Below are 15973 nucleotides of genomic sequence, written 5' to 3' on the forward strand. Positions count from 1 at the left end.
TTTTATTTCCAAAGTGAAACGCGTTTCAACTTTTTAGAGGTTGGTTGAATAGCAGGAACTGTAACATCCGTTTGACCGTCTTGAAAGGGAAGAAAGAAAGGAGAAATCCACTTCATCCTCAACAGATAAGGTTCGTTCTCGGAACGGTATCCCTGTCCTCCTTCTCTCTTCGATTTCGGGACTATAAGACTCTGTAGTTACAGTTCTATCCCTCTGTCAAACCTCTTGTCATCCCTCTATCAAATCTCTTGAGTCCGAAAAAATTTGCCCATGGCCTGAACGTACTTCGAATAGAAATAGTAATACCCCCTGGTATTCTATGATACAGCGCTTCTCAAACGGTGTGCCGCGAGATTTGAGATTTTTCCTTAGAAGGTCATAAAGATTGGACTCTTGAAAATTGTGCCGCGGTGGCAACAACTTTGAGAAGCACTGCTATAATAGAACGATAGATTAGACCAATAGAATTCTATTCTATTACAGAGCGCCGTTATGGCCGCTTGTATCCATGCTGGCGGAATAGTTGAGTAACCTGGCCAGTTTTTCGACGCACGCCTCGTTGCTTAACATGTATGCCTTGGTCTCCCACAGCATGTAATAGGTAGAATAGAATTAGACGAATAGAATTCTATTCTATTACAGAGCGCCGTTATGGCCGCTCGTATCCATGCTGGCGGGATAGTTGAGTAACCTGGCCAGTTTTTCGACGCACGCCTCGTTGCTTAACATGTAGGCCTTGGTCTCCCACAGCATGTTGACTAGTTTCTCGTCGGATTTCTCGTCCATCACGATATCCTCCGAGAGTTGAGGAGAAAACCTGCGGACATGCGAGAAAATAGTAGAATAGAATAGAATATATTGATAGATTCTGATGTAACTTTGTGAAGATTCATCTTGAAAAGAAAAACACAATAACTTTTACTCTTCACAGTTGGGGGAGGGGTTTTTATTGTTTATTCAAACAGACATGTTTCGCCATTGCTGGCATCATCATACCCTGTTTATCCTGCTGGGATAGGACTGAAAAGTCCCTTTACCCCCGCAGTCTAAACAAGGTCTTATATATTTTAATTTAATATACCTTATTTATACTGTCGGCTAAGACTAAAAAGTCCCATTATGCCAACAGTTTAAACAGGCCTCATTTATTTACATCAATAATAAATTAGTACAAACATAGGTTTAACATTAGAAGGATGGAAAAAGTTATATAGAAAAGGAGTTATTAATATGTAGTATTAGCCAACAAAGAGGTTACCACAGATATTTGGACATATTATGGGCAAAAGGGAAAAAAGATTTTTTGCTTTTTCAGAACTTTTTGTGGATACCACATCATTACTAAGTGCCTCTTTCACTAATAATCTACTTGTATCATCAATCTTGTTACACTGGTAATGCCGCCACTGGTCGCTACTCGATTAAAGTAGCAACTCAATTGTCCTCACGAGGCTGAGTGCACCCCGAACTACAAACATAGAGTCGAAAAAAACTCCGACCCCGCCGGGAATCGAACCCGGGACCTCAGGCGTGCAAGCCTAGTGTGAAACCGATAGCACGTTGAATGCACGAGTTCCTCCACAGATCACTGAAGTTAAGCAAACGTTGCGCGTGGTTAGTACTTGGATACTACCTGGAGAAGAACACTCAGTTTCATGAGATTCGGATATAGACCATCCGGAGATGTCCTACACCTGAGCGCGAGTGCCCTTAAAGTAGAATCCATGGCTTTCATCATGGGATTTACTCTGCCTTGCGTGCTATCGCATGATCTTTTTCTACCGCCATGGAATTCTTGAACCAGGCAAGCCTGGTCATCGCCATTTCCTCGGTAGTATAGTGGTCAGTATCCCCGCCTGTCACTACCTGGAAGGGACTGACATGAAACACCGAATCTATTATGCCAGATCTTATCACAGAGAGTTTTCAGTTAATCCAGAGTTTAAGAAATACTGGCCATTGTAAATCAAATGGGTGAGGTCAAAGAAATCCCTTGACACTGTGTCAACTCTCATGGTGGATTTCACCAACCTTCTTTTGAGCTCCCAATAGCCCTGTTAAGCCTATATAAATCAAATGGAACTTAAAAGCTTAACAGGCTTTCTAAGGACTGAAAAAATATTGGAGAAATCCATCATCAGTGGTAAGATCGGCCATTACCGGCCAATACTCAATACTCACCTAATGTAGAAATGCCGGCCACAAACTTCATGGCGTCTGTGAAAATTGTCCACGAGTTCCACATCTGCCATACGTGACAACAGGGCCACCACACACTCCAGTCGGTTGTTCAGGACCATCTTGTGTAGGGCCGTGCGACCTGACGAGGAAAAAGAGGACGAAATATAACCATGGACTGTTTAAGTATTGTTAAGTCAGCTTCCATGGCGTAGTGGTCACTGCGCTCGCCTTGCACGCGGGAGACCCGAGTTCGATTCCCGGCGGGGTCAAGAAATTTGTACCCCAATAGCCCTGTTAAGCCTATACAAATCAAATGGAACTTAAAAGGCTGTTCAAATGGAACTTAAAAGCTTAACACTACTTAACAGGCCTTCTAAGGAGTGAAAAAATATTGGAGAAATCCATCGTCAGTGGTAAGATCGGCCATTACCGGCCAATACTCAATACTCACCTAATGTAGAAATGCCGGCCACAAACTTCATGGCGTCTGTGAAATTCTCTGGCCGGAACACATCCACGCCCTTCATATCGGTTACCGGTATAGAGCCGGTGCCTATGGACACTACGACGCTGACGGGCCGCACGTCAGAGTGGCGGCCCAGGGCGGCAAGGGCGAGGTTGTACTCGTGAATCTCGGTGAGGGCGTCCAGCGTCGGGTTGTTCGACATGAGACCGCCATCGATGAACCGCCCGAACATTCTGTTGCAGGGAGAGGAGAGAATTTGAATTTAACTTTGAAACCTGTATACCATTTTTTCAAGAGGTTTGATAGAGGGAACTGTAACTGCTAAGGTCTTCTTATCGTCCCGAAATCAAAGAGAGAAGGGTGACAGGATAGGAGAAAGCCAGCCGTTCCGAGAACGAACATCATCCGTTCAGAATAAAATACGCCCCGGGTGGGAATCGAACCCGCCGCCTAGCGCTTACAAGGCAGACATGCTACCAACCAAGCTAACTAGGCTGGCTTCTGTAAAGCTGTGTCCTCACATAGTCGACACCGTTGATCGACGAGATAAAGAGTTGAATCTATGTTGTCGAGGCAGTGTACGGTTTCTACATCACAGCTTAACGGGGGAGGCTAAAAATTGATATTGATAATTTGGTAGTGACGGATAAGAGTATTTATTTTTTAGGAGTAAAACACTTATGATGCTCGAGGAAGCCCCTTTGGATGAGCAGAGAAATTTTCTACCACACTAAGGGATGGCTCACTCACCTAAAGTAGGACGGGGCAGCCCCACTCGCGCGGGCAGCTTTCCATATAAGTTGTTCATGAGGAGGTGGGGGTTCTTCATATTGAGATGGACCGGGGTTAGGGTCTATCATATCACTAGGCGAGGCATAGTTACAGAACAGATGGAGTTCCACTGGCTTTCTATCTGCTAGAACTCCGGTTACTATAATCCTGAGGAAGCAACAAACGAAAAAAAGTACTTAAGGTCAAATTTGTTGCACAAATAAGGATCGTGGTTTTCTTCTATCCTGTCCTCCGCTTTCCTATTTAGGGACGATAAGACCTCTGTTAAAAATCCGCTGTGAACATCACACGACTTTCCTTATCCTATTGAATGATGCTTATTTTGGGTGTTCTTGTTCTTATAGCCAAACTTTTACAATATCTCTAACCGTTTAGTCGGTATAGCTGAAAACCGCAAAAAGCGGTCAATATACCGCCAACCGCAGCACCTATCTCAACCAAACGTTTCCTGTCGCATCCTTGTCACATTTTACAGCTACATACCAAATAGCTCTCTCTCGTCCTCCCTTGTAAGAGTCGCAAGTTATCGGTTCTAAAGACCGAAAACAAACAACAAAAACTAAATAATACTAAAAAATAACTTAATGACAGAGAAAGACGTAAGGTGGGTATGCAATTATGTATCTACCTAATTTTCTAAAATTAAAACTTCTTTGAGGTAGGACTTAATTGTTAAAACTCCTTCAAATAAATAAATATCTTTTTTTAACTTTTTCCATCGGTTTCGACTGGAACTGGAACCCATATAAAGTGGGTAAGATGAAGATGATAGAAAACGAGAGAGTGAGATAGAGAGACATTGTTAAAACTCCTTCAAATGAGTAAATAAATGTCTTTTTTTAACTTGGGTATGCAATTATGTATCTACCTAATTTTCTAAAATTAAAACTTCTTTGAGGTAGGACTTCAAATAAATAAATATCTTTTTTTAGCTTTTTCCATCGGTTTCGACTGGAACTGGAACCCATATAAAGTGGGTAAGATGAAGATGATAGAAAACGAGAGAGTGAGATAGAGAGAGGAGGGGAGAGAGAGAGAGAGAGAGAGAGAGAGAGAGAGAGAGAGAGAGAGAGAGAGAGAGAGAGAGAGAGAGAGAGAGTATCGACCAAACTCTCAATGACAGCCCTGGATGAAGACCAATGTAGCAATATGGATCTTGCTAAAAACTTACCTTCAAAATCTAAAGCGTTAATATCACAATTCATATCGACCAAGCTCTCAATGACAGCCCTGGATGAAGACCAATGTAGTGGTGTTCCTCCATACTTCATGTCCTGCAATACAAGAGGTACCGGGTTCGATTCTTTAGGACAAAATAAATATACAAGTTAGATTTATTTAATAAATACCTACTTGCTAGAGGAATTTGTGTGGTATTGGGAAAAAAACTCCCATTACTCATTACATTACCTACCCCTACAGGAAAAAACGAGAAAAAAAGAGAGAAAAACTCACGACAAGTGGGAACTTACTGTTTTGTTTAAAAAGGTCAAGTAAATTTCAAGCCAACCTCTGTGGCTGAGTGGTCAAGAGCACTGACTCTCAACCTGGAGGTGCTGGGTTCGAATCCAGTTGTGTGGTATTGGGGAAAAAAACTCTCATTACTCATTACATTACCTACCCCTACAGGAAAAAACGAGAAAAAAGAGAGAAAAACTCACGACAAGTGGGAACTTACTGTTTTGTTTAAAAAAGGTCAAGTAAATTTCAAGCCAACCTCTGTGGCTGAGTGGTCAAGAGCACTGACTCTCAACCTGGAGGTGCTGGGTTCGAATCCCGACCAGGACGGAAATTTTCTGACTCACCGAACTTTTCCATTTCTGGACAGGCATGGATGTAAAAGAATGTGCCTTGGAGTAATGCGAAAGTGGTTCCTAGGTACAATTTTTCTTTAAAACAATAATAAATTTTAAACTCACATCTATGCTGAACTTGTTGTGGTTATCCTGAACATAATCCCCGAGTGAGTCACTCGGACTGGACGCGCCCTTAGGTCTCAGGGTAGCCGGAACATTTACGTCTGCCCCAGCCCGTAGCAGCGCCTTCACATTGTCTGGTTTATCGTTGAGGCAGGCGGTGTGGAGAGGCGTGTACCCGTTGGCATTGCGGTAGTTCAGACACTTGGGGTTCTCAGCGGAGAGCACCTGAAAGCGGACAGCAAACCAGACTTTAAAAGGGGGACTTTAAATAGGAAGTATACCAGCCTGATTTTCCCTTGCTAAAGAATTAGCAAAGGTTGAGCGCGAAGGGCATCCACTCGTAAAATTTGTAGCCAAAACCAAATGTCAGCCTAAAGCAATCATCCTATTTAGGGCTGATTGAGAGACTGACGAAAAACGCCGACCCCGTCTGTTCACGGGCAGTTCCACTGGCTTTCTATCGGCTAGAACTCCGGTTACTATAATTCTGAGGAAGCAACAAACGAAAAAAGTACTTAAGGTCAAATTTGTTGTACAAATAAGGATCGTGGTTTTCTCCTATCCTCTCCTATTTCGGGACGATAAGACCTCTGTTAAAAATCTGGTGTGAACATCACACGACTTTCCTCATCCTATTGAATGATGCTTATTTTGGGTGTTCTTGTTCTTATAGCCAAACTTCTTTCTTTAAAACAATAATAAATTTTAAACTCACATCTATGCTGAACTTGTTGTGATTATCCTGAACATAATCCCCGAGTGAGTCACTCGGACTGGACGCGCCCTTAGGTCTCAGGGTAGCCGGAACATTCACGTCTGCCCCAGCCCGTAGCAGCGCCTTCACATTGTCTGGTTTATCGTTGAGGCAGGCAGTGTGGAGAGGCGTGTACCCGTTGGCATTGCGGTAGTTCAGACACTTGGGGTTCTCGGCGGATAGCACCTGAAAGCCGACAGCAAACGAGACTTTAAAAGGGGGACTTTAAATAGGAAGTATACCAGCCTGATTTTCCCTTGCTAAGGAAATAGCAAAGGTTGAGTGTGAAGGGTATCCACTCGTAGAATTTGTAACCAAAACCAAATGTCAGCCTAAAGCAATCATCCTATTTAGGGCTGATTGAGAGACTGACGAAAAACGCCGACCCCGTCTGTACACGGGAAAAGGCGAAGAAGAAGAAGAAGAAGAAGAAGAAGAAGAAGAAGAAGAAGAAGAAGAACTAGACAAAACACTTTTTTGTAGGGGGTAAAAAATAAATCCATATTCTTGTCTTGTCGTCTTCATCTTCATCTTGTGTCTTGTCATTAATTGAGTCGACCAAATTAAGTACCTGTCATTCTTTTTTTTTTTCACTTAAAATTCCATTTCCATCTAAATACGTAATTATTACAATAATTCCTACCATGTACTTATTATAATCAAAGATAAATGAAGGCACAACTTTGCCACTATCAAAATAGCCACTTTATTTGAAGAGGTTTTTTTTTAAAGAGGTTTGACAGAGGGGACTGTAACTGCTATGGTCTTATCGTCCCGAAATCGAAGAGAGAAGGAAGACAGGATAGGAAAATCGTCTTTTTTTTTCCGTTTCAATGAGTAAATTTTCAGCCCGTTTCATCTACTTATTTAAACGAAACAAGGAAAATACACTAATAAAATAAAGTTGAATTTCACCCCCGTGCCGGGGTTTTTATTTGATTGCAATGAAGCAATTGCAACATTAGACATCGTCTTTTTTTTTCCGTTTCAATGAGTAAATTTTCAGCCCGTTTCATCTACTTATTTAAACGAAAAAAGGAAAATACACTAATAAAATAAAGTTGAATTTCACCCCCGTGCCGGGGTTTTTATTTGATTGCAATGAAGCAATTGCAACATTAGACGCATGTGGTCTGTGTCGTAGCATGTCCATCCCGTAGTATGTCCCTCATCAGATGGGCGAGAAGAGACACAATACTTCCCATTTAGGTGCTGGATCAACACGAGAACACCAGAAAGTAACCCGTTGAAATATTTGCAATCGAAAAAAACGAGTACAAAATTTAGGTGCTGGGTCAACACGAGAACACCAGAAAGTAACCCGGTGAAATATTTGCAATCGAAAAACGAGTACAAATTTTGGTGCTGGGTCAACACGAGAACACCAGAAAGTAACCCGTTGAAATATTTGCAATCGAAACGAGTACAAATTTTTGTCGATGGTGGGATTCGAACCCGACCTTACATGAGGTACCATTGTTCTTGTTGGTACTTACCTACAGCTAAGCCCAGCGCCACCACAGCCCCCGTACTGGTACCGGCTACCCAATCAAAACAATGTATGATGGGCTGTCCCACTCTCTCTTCCAGATGTAGCAGGATAGATACCAGGATCAGACCACGGATACCGCCCCCGTCCAAACAGAGCAGACGACCGCCCCTGGTATCTGACGTCACTTCGGGACAATTGTACAGCTTGAGAACCTCCCGCACCTGAAAACATTAGCAGGGTTTGTATACCGGAGGCCCCGGGTTCGATTCTCAATCGAGTAAAAAAAAATCGGCCTTCTATCCTATTTTGATTATTTGGAATGCAGCGTGCACTTTGCTTTCCACTCCACTCTGTTATTAGATTAGTCTATAGTCGACGAAATTTTCACATTATATTCAAATGCAATTTCATTGTGTTATGTCGCAATTTTTGGTGCTCACTGCAGCATAGGATTTTCTCAAATATCTCAATAATCCCAACGTCCAATGTTTACCTACCATGCTGGCACCGGTCGGCACGAGGAGGCTTAAAATCCCAGAAAAGTACACACATTTATATGTCATAGCTACTCATTTTCCTCAAGAGGCTGAGTTGGCCACTTTGCTTTCCACTCCACTCTGTTATTAGATTAGTCTATGGTCGACAAAATTTTCACATTATATTCAAATGCAATTTCATTGTGTTATTATGTCGCAATTTTTGGTGCTCACTGCAGCTTAGTAGGATTTTCTCAAATATCTCAATAATCCTAACATCCAATGTTTACCTACCATGCTGGCACAGGTCGGCACGAGGAGGCTTAAAATCCCAGAAAAGTACACACATTTATATGTCATAGCTACTCATTTTCCTCAAGAGGCTGAGTTGGCCCCGCAACATCTAGTCACGTAATCAATCATTTGCATGAAACAAATTTTTTGACCCTGCTGGGAATCGAACCCGGGTCTCCCGCGTGCAAGGCGAGTGCAGTGACCACTACGCCATGGGAGCTATTGAAGAGTACAAACTCACCTTGGCGCCTATAGGAACAGGGGGCGGGGTTCCGTTCCAGGTACATGTATCCAGGAAGACCATGTATGTATATGCAAATGAAACAGTAATACACACAGCATAGTTCTGGGAGGACAAAATCTGATAGTGATGATGTAGACAGACATGGAAAAAATGTCCCAAAAACGAACAGAGAAGGAAGACAGGATAGGAAAAAGCCAGCTGGTGCAAGAATGAACCTTATCTGTTTAGGATAAAGTCTGCCCTGGGTGGGAATCAAACCCACGACCTAGCACTTAAAAGGTAGACACACTACCAATCAAGCTAACTAGGCTAGCTGGCTAACTTTAGTAATTAATCAAGAACTGAAGCTTTCAATGAGCTATTGCCAATGGCAATGTTTTTGTTTGGCAATAAAATAGGTGAGAACTTACGTAAATACTTCCGTTGTACCTAGGGCATCTGTGAGATTCAATTGGACAGCAATGTGAGCGATAGACCAAGCAGGATGTTCCTTCAGTACATCGACTAGCTTTTGTAGACCGTACAATGAACACATCTGAAACATTTGAGGAAATTTTAAATGTGCCTAGGGCATCTGTGAGATTCAATTGGACAGCAATGTGAGCGATAGTCCAAGCAGGATGTTCCTTCAGTACATCGACTAGCTTTTGTAGACCGTACAATGAACACATCTGAAACATTTGAGGAAATTTTAAATGTCCTAATTTCAATTTCTTTGATTTTTTTTTTTTTACTTTTTTTCAAATTAAAAATCCGTTATCTTGTAAAATTTTGAGCCTTGATTTGGGCCCTTTTTCCGAGCAAGTTCTTCAACTGAATTAGTTAAATGTGAAACCGAGGCAATCCCGTTCTCAAAGAAAGATTATTATTTTTTTTTTGTACTCAGGAAGTTATGGCCAAAAGTATAGGGAGGCACTTTTTGACGCCCTAAATTAGAAAACGAAAATTTCACGAAATTTAGCTACACTGTGCTACTACTCATGTCACTTTCTAGCTAAGGCAGACGCCATTTTTTCGATGGATTTTAGTTCAAATTAAAAACCCTTTTAATAGTTTAATATTAATTACCAATTTATGATTTTAAATGAACAGAATATAATGGATATATCTATCCAAATTGGTGCGTTCGAAGGCATTATTCTATGATTCAATCCACATACAGTGAGCTTGTGAAGTAGCACCCACAAAAGTGGTGGGAGAACCATCAACCATTTTGCCAGCACCTGAGAGTTCCTCAAAGGTAATTGCTAATATATTTGGCAGTGGTGTTACTTAACTAACTACACTTAGGCAGAAAAAAAAATCGGCGACCGTTTAAATTTTCACTCTTAATTTTCTCCACCTGAGTGTACTACACCGAAATATTTAACCTACAAAACTTACAACAGTTAAATTTTGTTAAGACACTCGGTTTTGTATCAAAGAAATTTTAAATGCACAAATTTTCTCAATTTTCTCCACCTGAGTGTACTACACCGAAATATTTAACCTACAAAACTTACAACACTTAAATTTTGTTAAGACACTTAAATGGATCGGTCACCTATTCAGACATAATGAATTCATGGTGTCAATTTTTTTTTTAATTTAAGATTAGTGTTTCACCGCCGTTTTTATTTCGTAGCAATGAAACAACTGCTCCATTAGACTCATGTGGTCTGTGTCGTAGCATGCCCGTCCCGTAGTATGTCCTTCTTCAGATGGGCGAGAAGAGACACAATTCTCCCCACTCAGGTGCTGGGTCAACACGAGAACACCAGAAAGTAACCCGTTAAAATACAAATCGTAAATTATTATACGATCGTATCCTTAGCAAATCGAATATTGTTATTTGAAGAATAAGAAAAAGTTTGATGGAAAGACCTGTAACGCCGGAGGTTTTGTCGTCCCGAAATCGAAGAGAGGACAGGATAGAAGAAAGCCAGCCGTTCCAAGAACGAACCTCATCAGTTTAGTTTGGAATAAAGTCCGCTACGGGGCAAAGCCAGCAGTTCGAATTAGCAAAGAGGAGGAGGACAGGATAGGAGAAAGCCCGCCGTTCCGAGAACGAAACCTCATCTATGTATTTAATTTAGGATAAAGTCCACCCTGGGGGGGAATCGAATTCGCGAAGAGAATGTGTCGTACACCACTACACCACCTGCCTCGGTGGTGTAGTGGTCAAGGCGCTCGCCTGGTAAACAGGAGGGCGTGGGTTCAATCCCAGCCGAGGTATGGAATACCTACCTCGGTGGTGTAGTGGTCAAGGCGCTCGCCTGGTAAACAGGAGGGCGTGGGTTCAATCCCAGCCGAGGTATGGAATACCTACCTCGGTGGTGTAGTGGTCAAGGCGCTACCTACCTCGGTGGTGTAGTGGTCAAGGCGCTACCTACCTCGGTGGTGTAGTGGTCAAGGCGCTACCTACCTCGGTGGTGTAGTGGTCAAGGCGCTACCTACCTCGGTGGTGTAGTGGTCAAGGCGCTACCTACCTCGGTGGTGTAGTGGTCAAGGCGCTACCTACCTCGGTGGTGTAGTGGTCAAGGCGCTACCTACCTCGGTGGTGTAGTGGTCAAGGCGCTACCTACCTCGGTGGTGTAGTGGTCAAGGCGCTACCTACCTCGGTGGTGTAGTGGTCAAGGCGCTACCTACCTCGGTGGTGTAGTGGTCAAGGCGCTCGCCTGGTAAACAGGAGGGCGTGGGTTCAATCCCAGCCGAGGTATGGAATACCTACCTCGGTGGTGTAGTGGTCAAGGCGCTACCTACCTCGGTGGTGTAGTGGTCAAGGCGCTACCTACCTCGGTGGTGTAGTGGTCAAGGCGCTACCTACCTCGGTGGTGTAGTGGTCAAGGCGCTACCTACCTCGGTGGTGTAGTGGTCAAGGCGCTACCTACCTCGGTGGTGTAGTGGTCAAGGCGCTACCTACCTCGGTGGTGTAGTGGTCAAGGCGCTACCTACCTCGGTGGTGTAGTGGTCAAGGCGCTACCTACCTCGGTGGTGTAGTGGTCAAGGCGCTACCTACCTCGGTGGTGTAGTGGTCAAGGCGCTACCTACCTCGGTGGTGTAGTGGTCAAGGCGCTCGCCTGGTAAACAGGAGGGCGTGGGTTCAATCCCAGCCGAGGTATGGAATACCTACCTCGGTGGTGTAGTGGTCAAGGCGCTACCTACCTCGGTGGTGTAGTGGTCAAGGCGCTACCTACCTCGGTGGTGTAGTGGTCAAGGCGCTACCTACCTCGGTGGTGTAGTGGTCAAGGCGCTACCTACCTCGGTGGTGTAGTGGTCAAGGCGCTACCTACCTCGGTGGTGTAGTGGTCAAGGCGCTACCTACCTCGGTGGTGTAGTGGTCAAGGCGCTACCTACCTCGGTGGTGTAGTGGTCAAGGCGCTACCTACCTCGGTGGTGTAGTGGTCAAGGCGCTACCTACCTCGGTGGTGTAGTGGTCAAGGCGCTACCTACCTCGGTGGTGTAGTGGTCAAGGCGCTCGCCTGGTAAACAGGAGGGCGTGGGTTCAATCCCAGCCGAGGTATGGAATACCTACCTCGGTGGTGTAGTGGTCAAGGCGCTACCTACCTCGGTGGTGTAGTGGTCAAGGCGCTACCTACCTCGGTGGTGTAGTGGTCAAGGCGCTACCTACCTCGGTGGTGTAGTGGTCAAGGCGCTACCTACCTCGGTGGTGTAGTGGTCAAGGCGCTACCTACCTCGGTGGTGTAGTGGTCAAGGCGCTACCTACCTCGGTGGTGTAGTGGTCAAGGCGCTACCTACCTCGGTGGTGTAGTGGTCAAGGCGCTACCTACCTCGGTGGTGTAGTGGTCAAGGCGCTACCTACCTCGGTGGTGTAGTGGTCAAGGCGCTACCTACCTCGGTGGTGTAGTGGTCAAGGCGCTCGCCTGGTAAACAGGAGGGCGTGGGTTCAATCCCAGCCGAGGTATGGAATACCTACCTCGGTGGTGTAGTGGTCAAGGCGCTACCTACCTCGGTGGTGTAGTGGTCAAGGCGCTACCTACCTCGGTGGTGTAGTGGTCAAGGCGCTACCTACCTCGGTGGTGTAGTGGTCAAGGCGCTACCTACCTCGGTGGTGTAGTGGTCAAGGCGCTACCTACCTCGGTGGTGTAGTGGTCAAGGCGCTACCTACCTCGGTGGTGTAGTGGTCAAGGCGCTACCTACCTCGGTGGTGTAGTGGTCAAGGCGCTACCTACCTCGGTGGTGTAGTGGTCAAGGCGCTACCTACCTCGGTGGTGTAGTGGTCAAGGCGCTACCTACCTCGGTGGTGTAGTGGTCAAGGCGCTCGCCTGGTAAACAGGAGGGCGTGGGTTCAATCCCAGCCGAGGTATGGAATACCTACCTCGGTGGTGTAGTGGTCAAGGCGCTACCTACCTCGGTGGTGTAGTGGTCAAGGCGCTACCTACCTCGGTGGTGTAGTGGTCAAGGCGCTACCTACCTCGGTGGTGTAGTGGTCAAGGCGCTACCTACCTCGGTGGTGTAGTGGTCAAGGCGCTACCTACCTCGGTGGTGTAGTGGTCAAGGCGCTACCTACCTCGGTGGTGTAGTGGTCAAGGCGCTACCTACCTCGGTGGTGTAGTGGTCAAGGCGCTACCTACCTCGGTGGTGTAGTGGTCAAGGCGCTACCTACCTCGGTGGTGTAGTGGTCAAGGCGCTACCTACCTCGGTGGTGTAGTGGTCAAGGCGCTCGCCTGGTAAACAGGAGGGCGTGGGTTCAATCCCAGCCGAGGTATGGAATACCTACCTCGGTGGTGTAGTGGTCAAGGCGCTACCTACCTCGGTGGTGTAGTGGTCAAGGCGCTACCTACCTCGGTGGTGTAGTGGTCAAGGCGCTACCTACCTCGGTGGTGTAGTGGTCAAGGCGCTACCTACCTCGGTGGTGTAGTGGTCAAGGCGCTACCTACCTCGGTGGTGTAGTGGTCAAGGCGCTACCTACCTCGGTGGTGTAGTGGTCAAGGCGCTACCTACCTCGGTGGTGTAGTGGTCAAGGCGCTACCTACCTCGGTGGTGTAGTGGTCAAGGCGCTACCTACCTCGGTGGTGTAGTGGTCAAGGCGCTACCTACCTCGGTGGTGTAGTGGTCAAGGCGCTCGCCTGGTAAACAGGAGGGCGTGGGTTCAATCCCAGCCGAGGTATGGAATACCTACCTCGGTGGTGTAGTGGTCAAGGCGCTACCTACCTCGGTGGTGTAGTGGTCAAGGCGCTACCTACCTCGGTGGTGTAGTGGTCAAGGCGCTACCTACCTCGGTGGTGTAGTGGTCAAGGCGCTACCTACCTCGGTGGTTAGCTCTTACCGTTCTCGAGATATTTTGTTTACAGACAGACAGACACACACACACACACACACACGGACCAATGGCTGTAACTTTGGATTTAGGCTCTAGGGACCTCAAAACGTGTTTTGACACTAAAAACTGACCATTGAAAATTTGACCCGATTACATTACTTTCGACTCAAAACGTGTTTTGGCACTAAAAACTGACCATCGAAAATTTGAGTTTTGACCCGATTACATTACTTTCCTTCCTATAGGATAAGGAAAGTCAAAAAGTGTTTTAACTCGAGTTAGCTCGTTTGTTGCACCGTAACTCTCGAAGCACTAGGTCTGATTGTAATGAAATTCGGTACACACGTGTTTTAACTCGAGTTAGCTCGTTTGTTGCACCGTAACTCTCGAAGCACTAGGTCTGATTGTAATGAAATTCGGTACACACGATCAAGAGATAAAGAAATTTTTTATTGATACCATTCAGAGGGGTAATGCTAGCAGCTTGGGACTATTCCCCTCTGAGAAGAACAAAATATTCATTTATTTACACGCAAGGAACAAAATATACATATTTTTTTTATATTTTATTTATATTTGTGAGAACAAAATATACATATCTTTCAAGGGCGTAGCCAGCTTCTCGTGAAAGGGGGGCAGCTTTCGAAAATTAGGTACCTATTTTTCTTGGCCTATATACATATGCATACATAACTATATACATACAACTCACCCCAGTCACAGATCTATACTTATTTCAACATTAGCCTTCTTTTATCTGCTGCGAAGCTATCTATGACTTGCTGTACAAGAACATGCGGTTCTTCTGAACATGCTCTCTGTGCACACTCATCATACACAGGCCTGAAAGGGGGGGCAGCCGCCCCCCCCCCTGACACTTGGGGTTCTCAGCGGAGAGCACCTGAAAGCGGACAGCAAACCAGACTTTAAAAGGGGGACTTTAAATAGGAAGTATACCAGCCTGATTTTCCCTTGCTAAAGAATTAGCAAAGGTTGAGCGCGAAGGGCATCCACTCGTAAAATTTGTAGCCAAAACCAAATGTCAGCCTAAAGCAATCATCCTATTTAGGGCTGATTGAGAGACTGACGAAAAACGCCGACCCCGTCTGTTCACGGGAAAAGGCGAAGAAGAAGAAGAAGAACTAGACAAAACACTTTTTTGTAGGGGTAAAAAATAAATCCATATTCTTGTCTTGTCGTCTTCATCTTCATCTTGTGTCTTGTCATTAATTGAGTCGACCAAATTACCTGTCATTCTTTTTTTTTCACTTAAAATTCCATTTCCATCTAAATACATAATTATTACAATAATTCCTACCATGTACTTATTATAATCAAAGATAAATCAAGGCACAACTTTGCCACTATCAAAATAGCCACTTTATTTGAAGAGGTTTTTTTTAAAGAGGTTTGACAGAGGGGACTGTAACTGCTATGGTCTTATCGTCCCGAAATCGAAGAGAGAAGTTCCGAGAACGAACATTATCCCATCAGGATAAAATCCGCCCCGGGCGGGAATCGAACCCACGGCCTAGCGCTTACAAGGCAGACGCATTACCAACTAAGCTAACTAGGCTGGCTAACTATGTTTGGCCATAAGGACACACCTTTATCGTTCCGAAATCGAAGAGAGGACAGGATAGAAGAAAGCCAGGCGTTCCGAGAACGAACTTTATCTGTTCATAATGTTCATATAGTGACTTACATTTATGATATCTTTGACAGCGTATTTGGCGGCATAATGAAACACTGAGTTGCCCTCAAAGTCCAGATACTCCAGTGAAGCTGCTTTCTGTGCTGTGATAGCTTTCACGATGGGGAATGAGTTGTTTTTGATAGCAATGTGCAGAGGAGTTTGCCCCGTCATGGTGTCTACTGTATTCATTTCTCTGTAATAAAAAAGTAATAAATAAAATATTATTAAATAAAGTTTTTATAGAGAAAACTTATATTATTAAATAAAGTTTTTGTAGAGAAAACTTATATTATTAAATGAAGTTTTTGTAGAGGAAACTGTGACTACTGTGTCTGATATCAAAGAGAGAGACATTCTTAAAATGTCCGATTTTTTTTTTTTTTTTTTTTTTTTTTT

At 44.7% G+C, this 15973-nt stretch overlaps 1 protein-coding gene across 1 annotated transcript; it reads right to left on the reverse strand.

Moving 5' to 3' along the window:
* Positions 1-15770, reverse strand: LOC103513752 (85/88 kDa calcium-independent phospholipase A2-like; the record flags this gene model as incomplete). The annotated part of the gene is given in 7 exon segments (XM_026826867.1): positions 1-893; positions 2612-2880; positions 3398-3586; positions 3923-3971; positions 4611-4713; positions 6074-6298; positions 15587-15770. Coding segments are annotated over 7 exon segments (1276 nt in total), but the record flags the coding sequence as incomplete, so codon positions are not given.
* Between the last annotated feature and the right edge of the window lie 203 nt (positions 15771-15973).

This window comes from Diaphorina citri, unplaced genomic scaffold (genome assembly GCF_000475195.1).
Source record: "Diaphorina citri unplaced genomic scaffold, Diaci psyllid genome assembly version 1.1 scaffold1019, whole genome shotgun sequence".
Lineage (NCBI taxonomy): Eukaryota > Metazoa > Arthropoda > Insecta > Hemiptera > Psyllidae > Diaphorina > Diaphorina citri.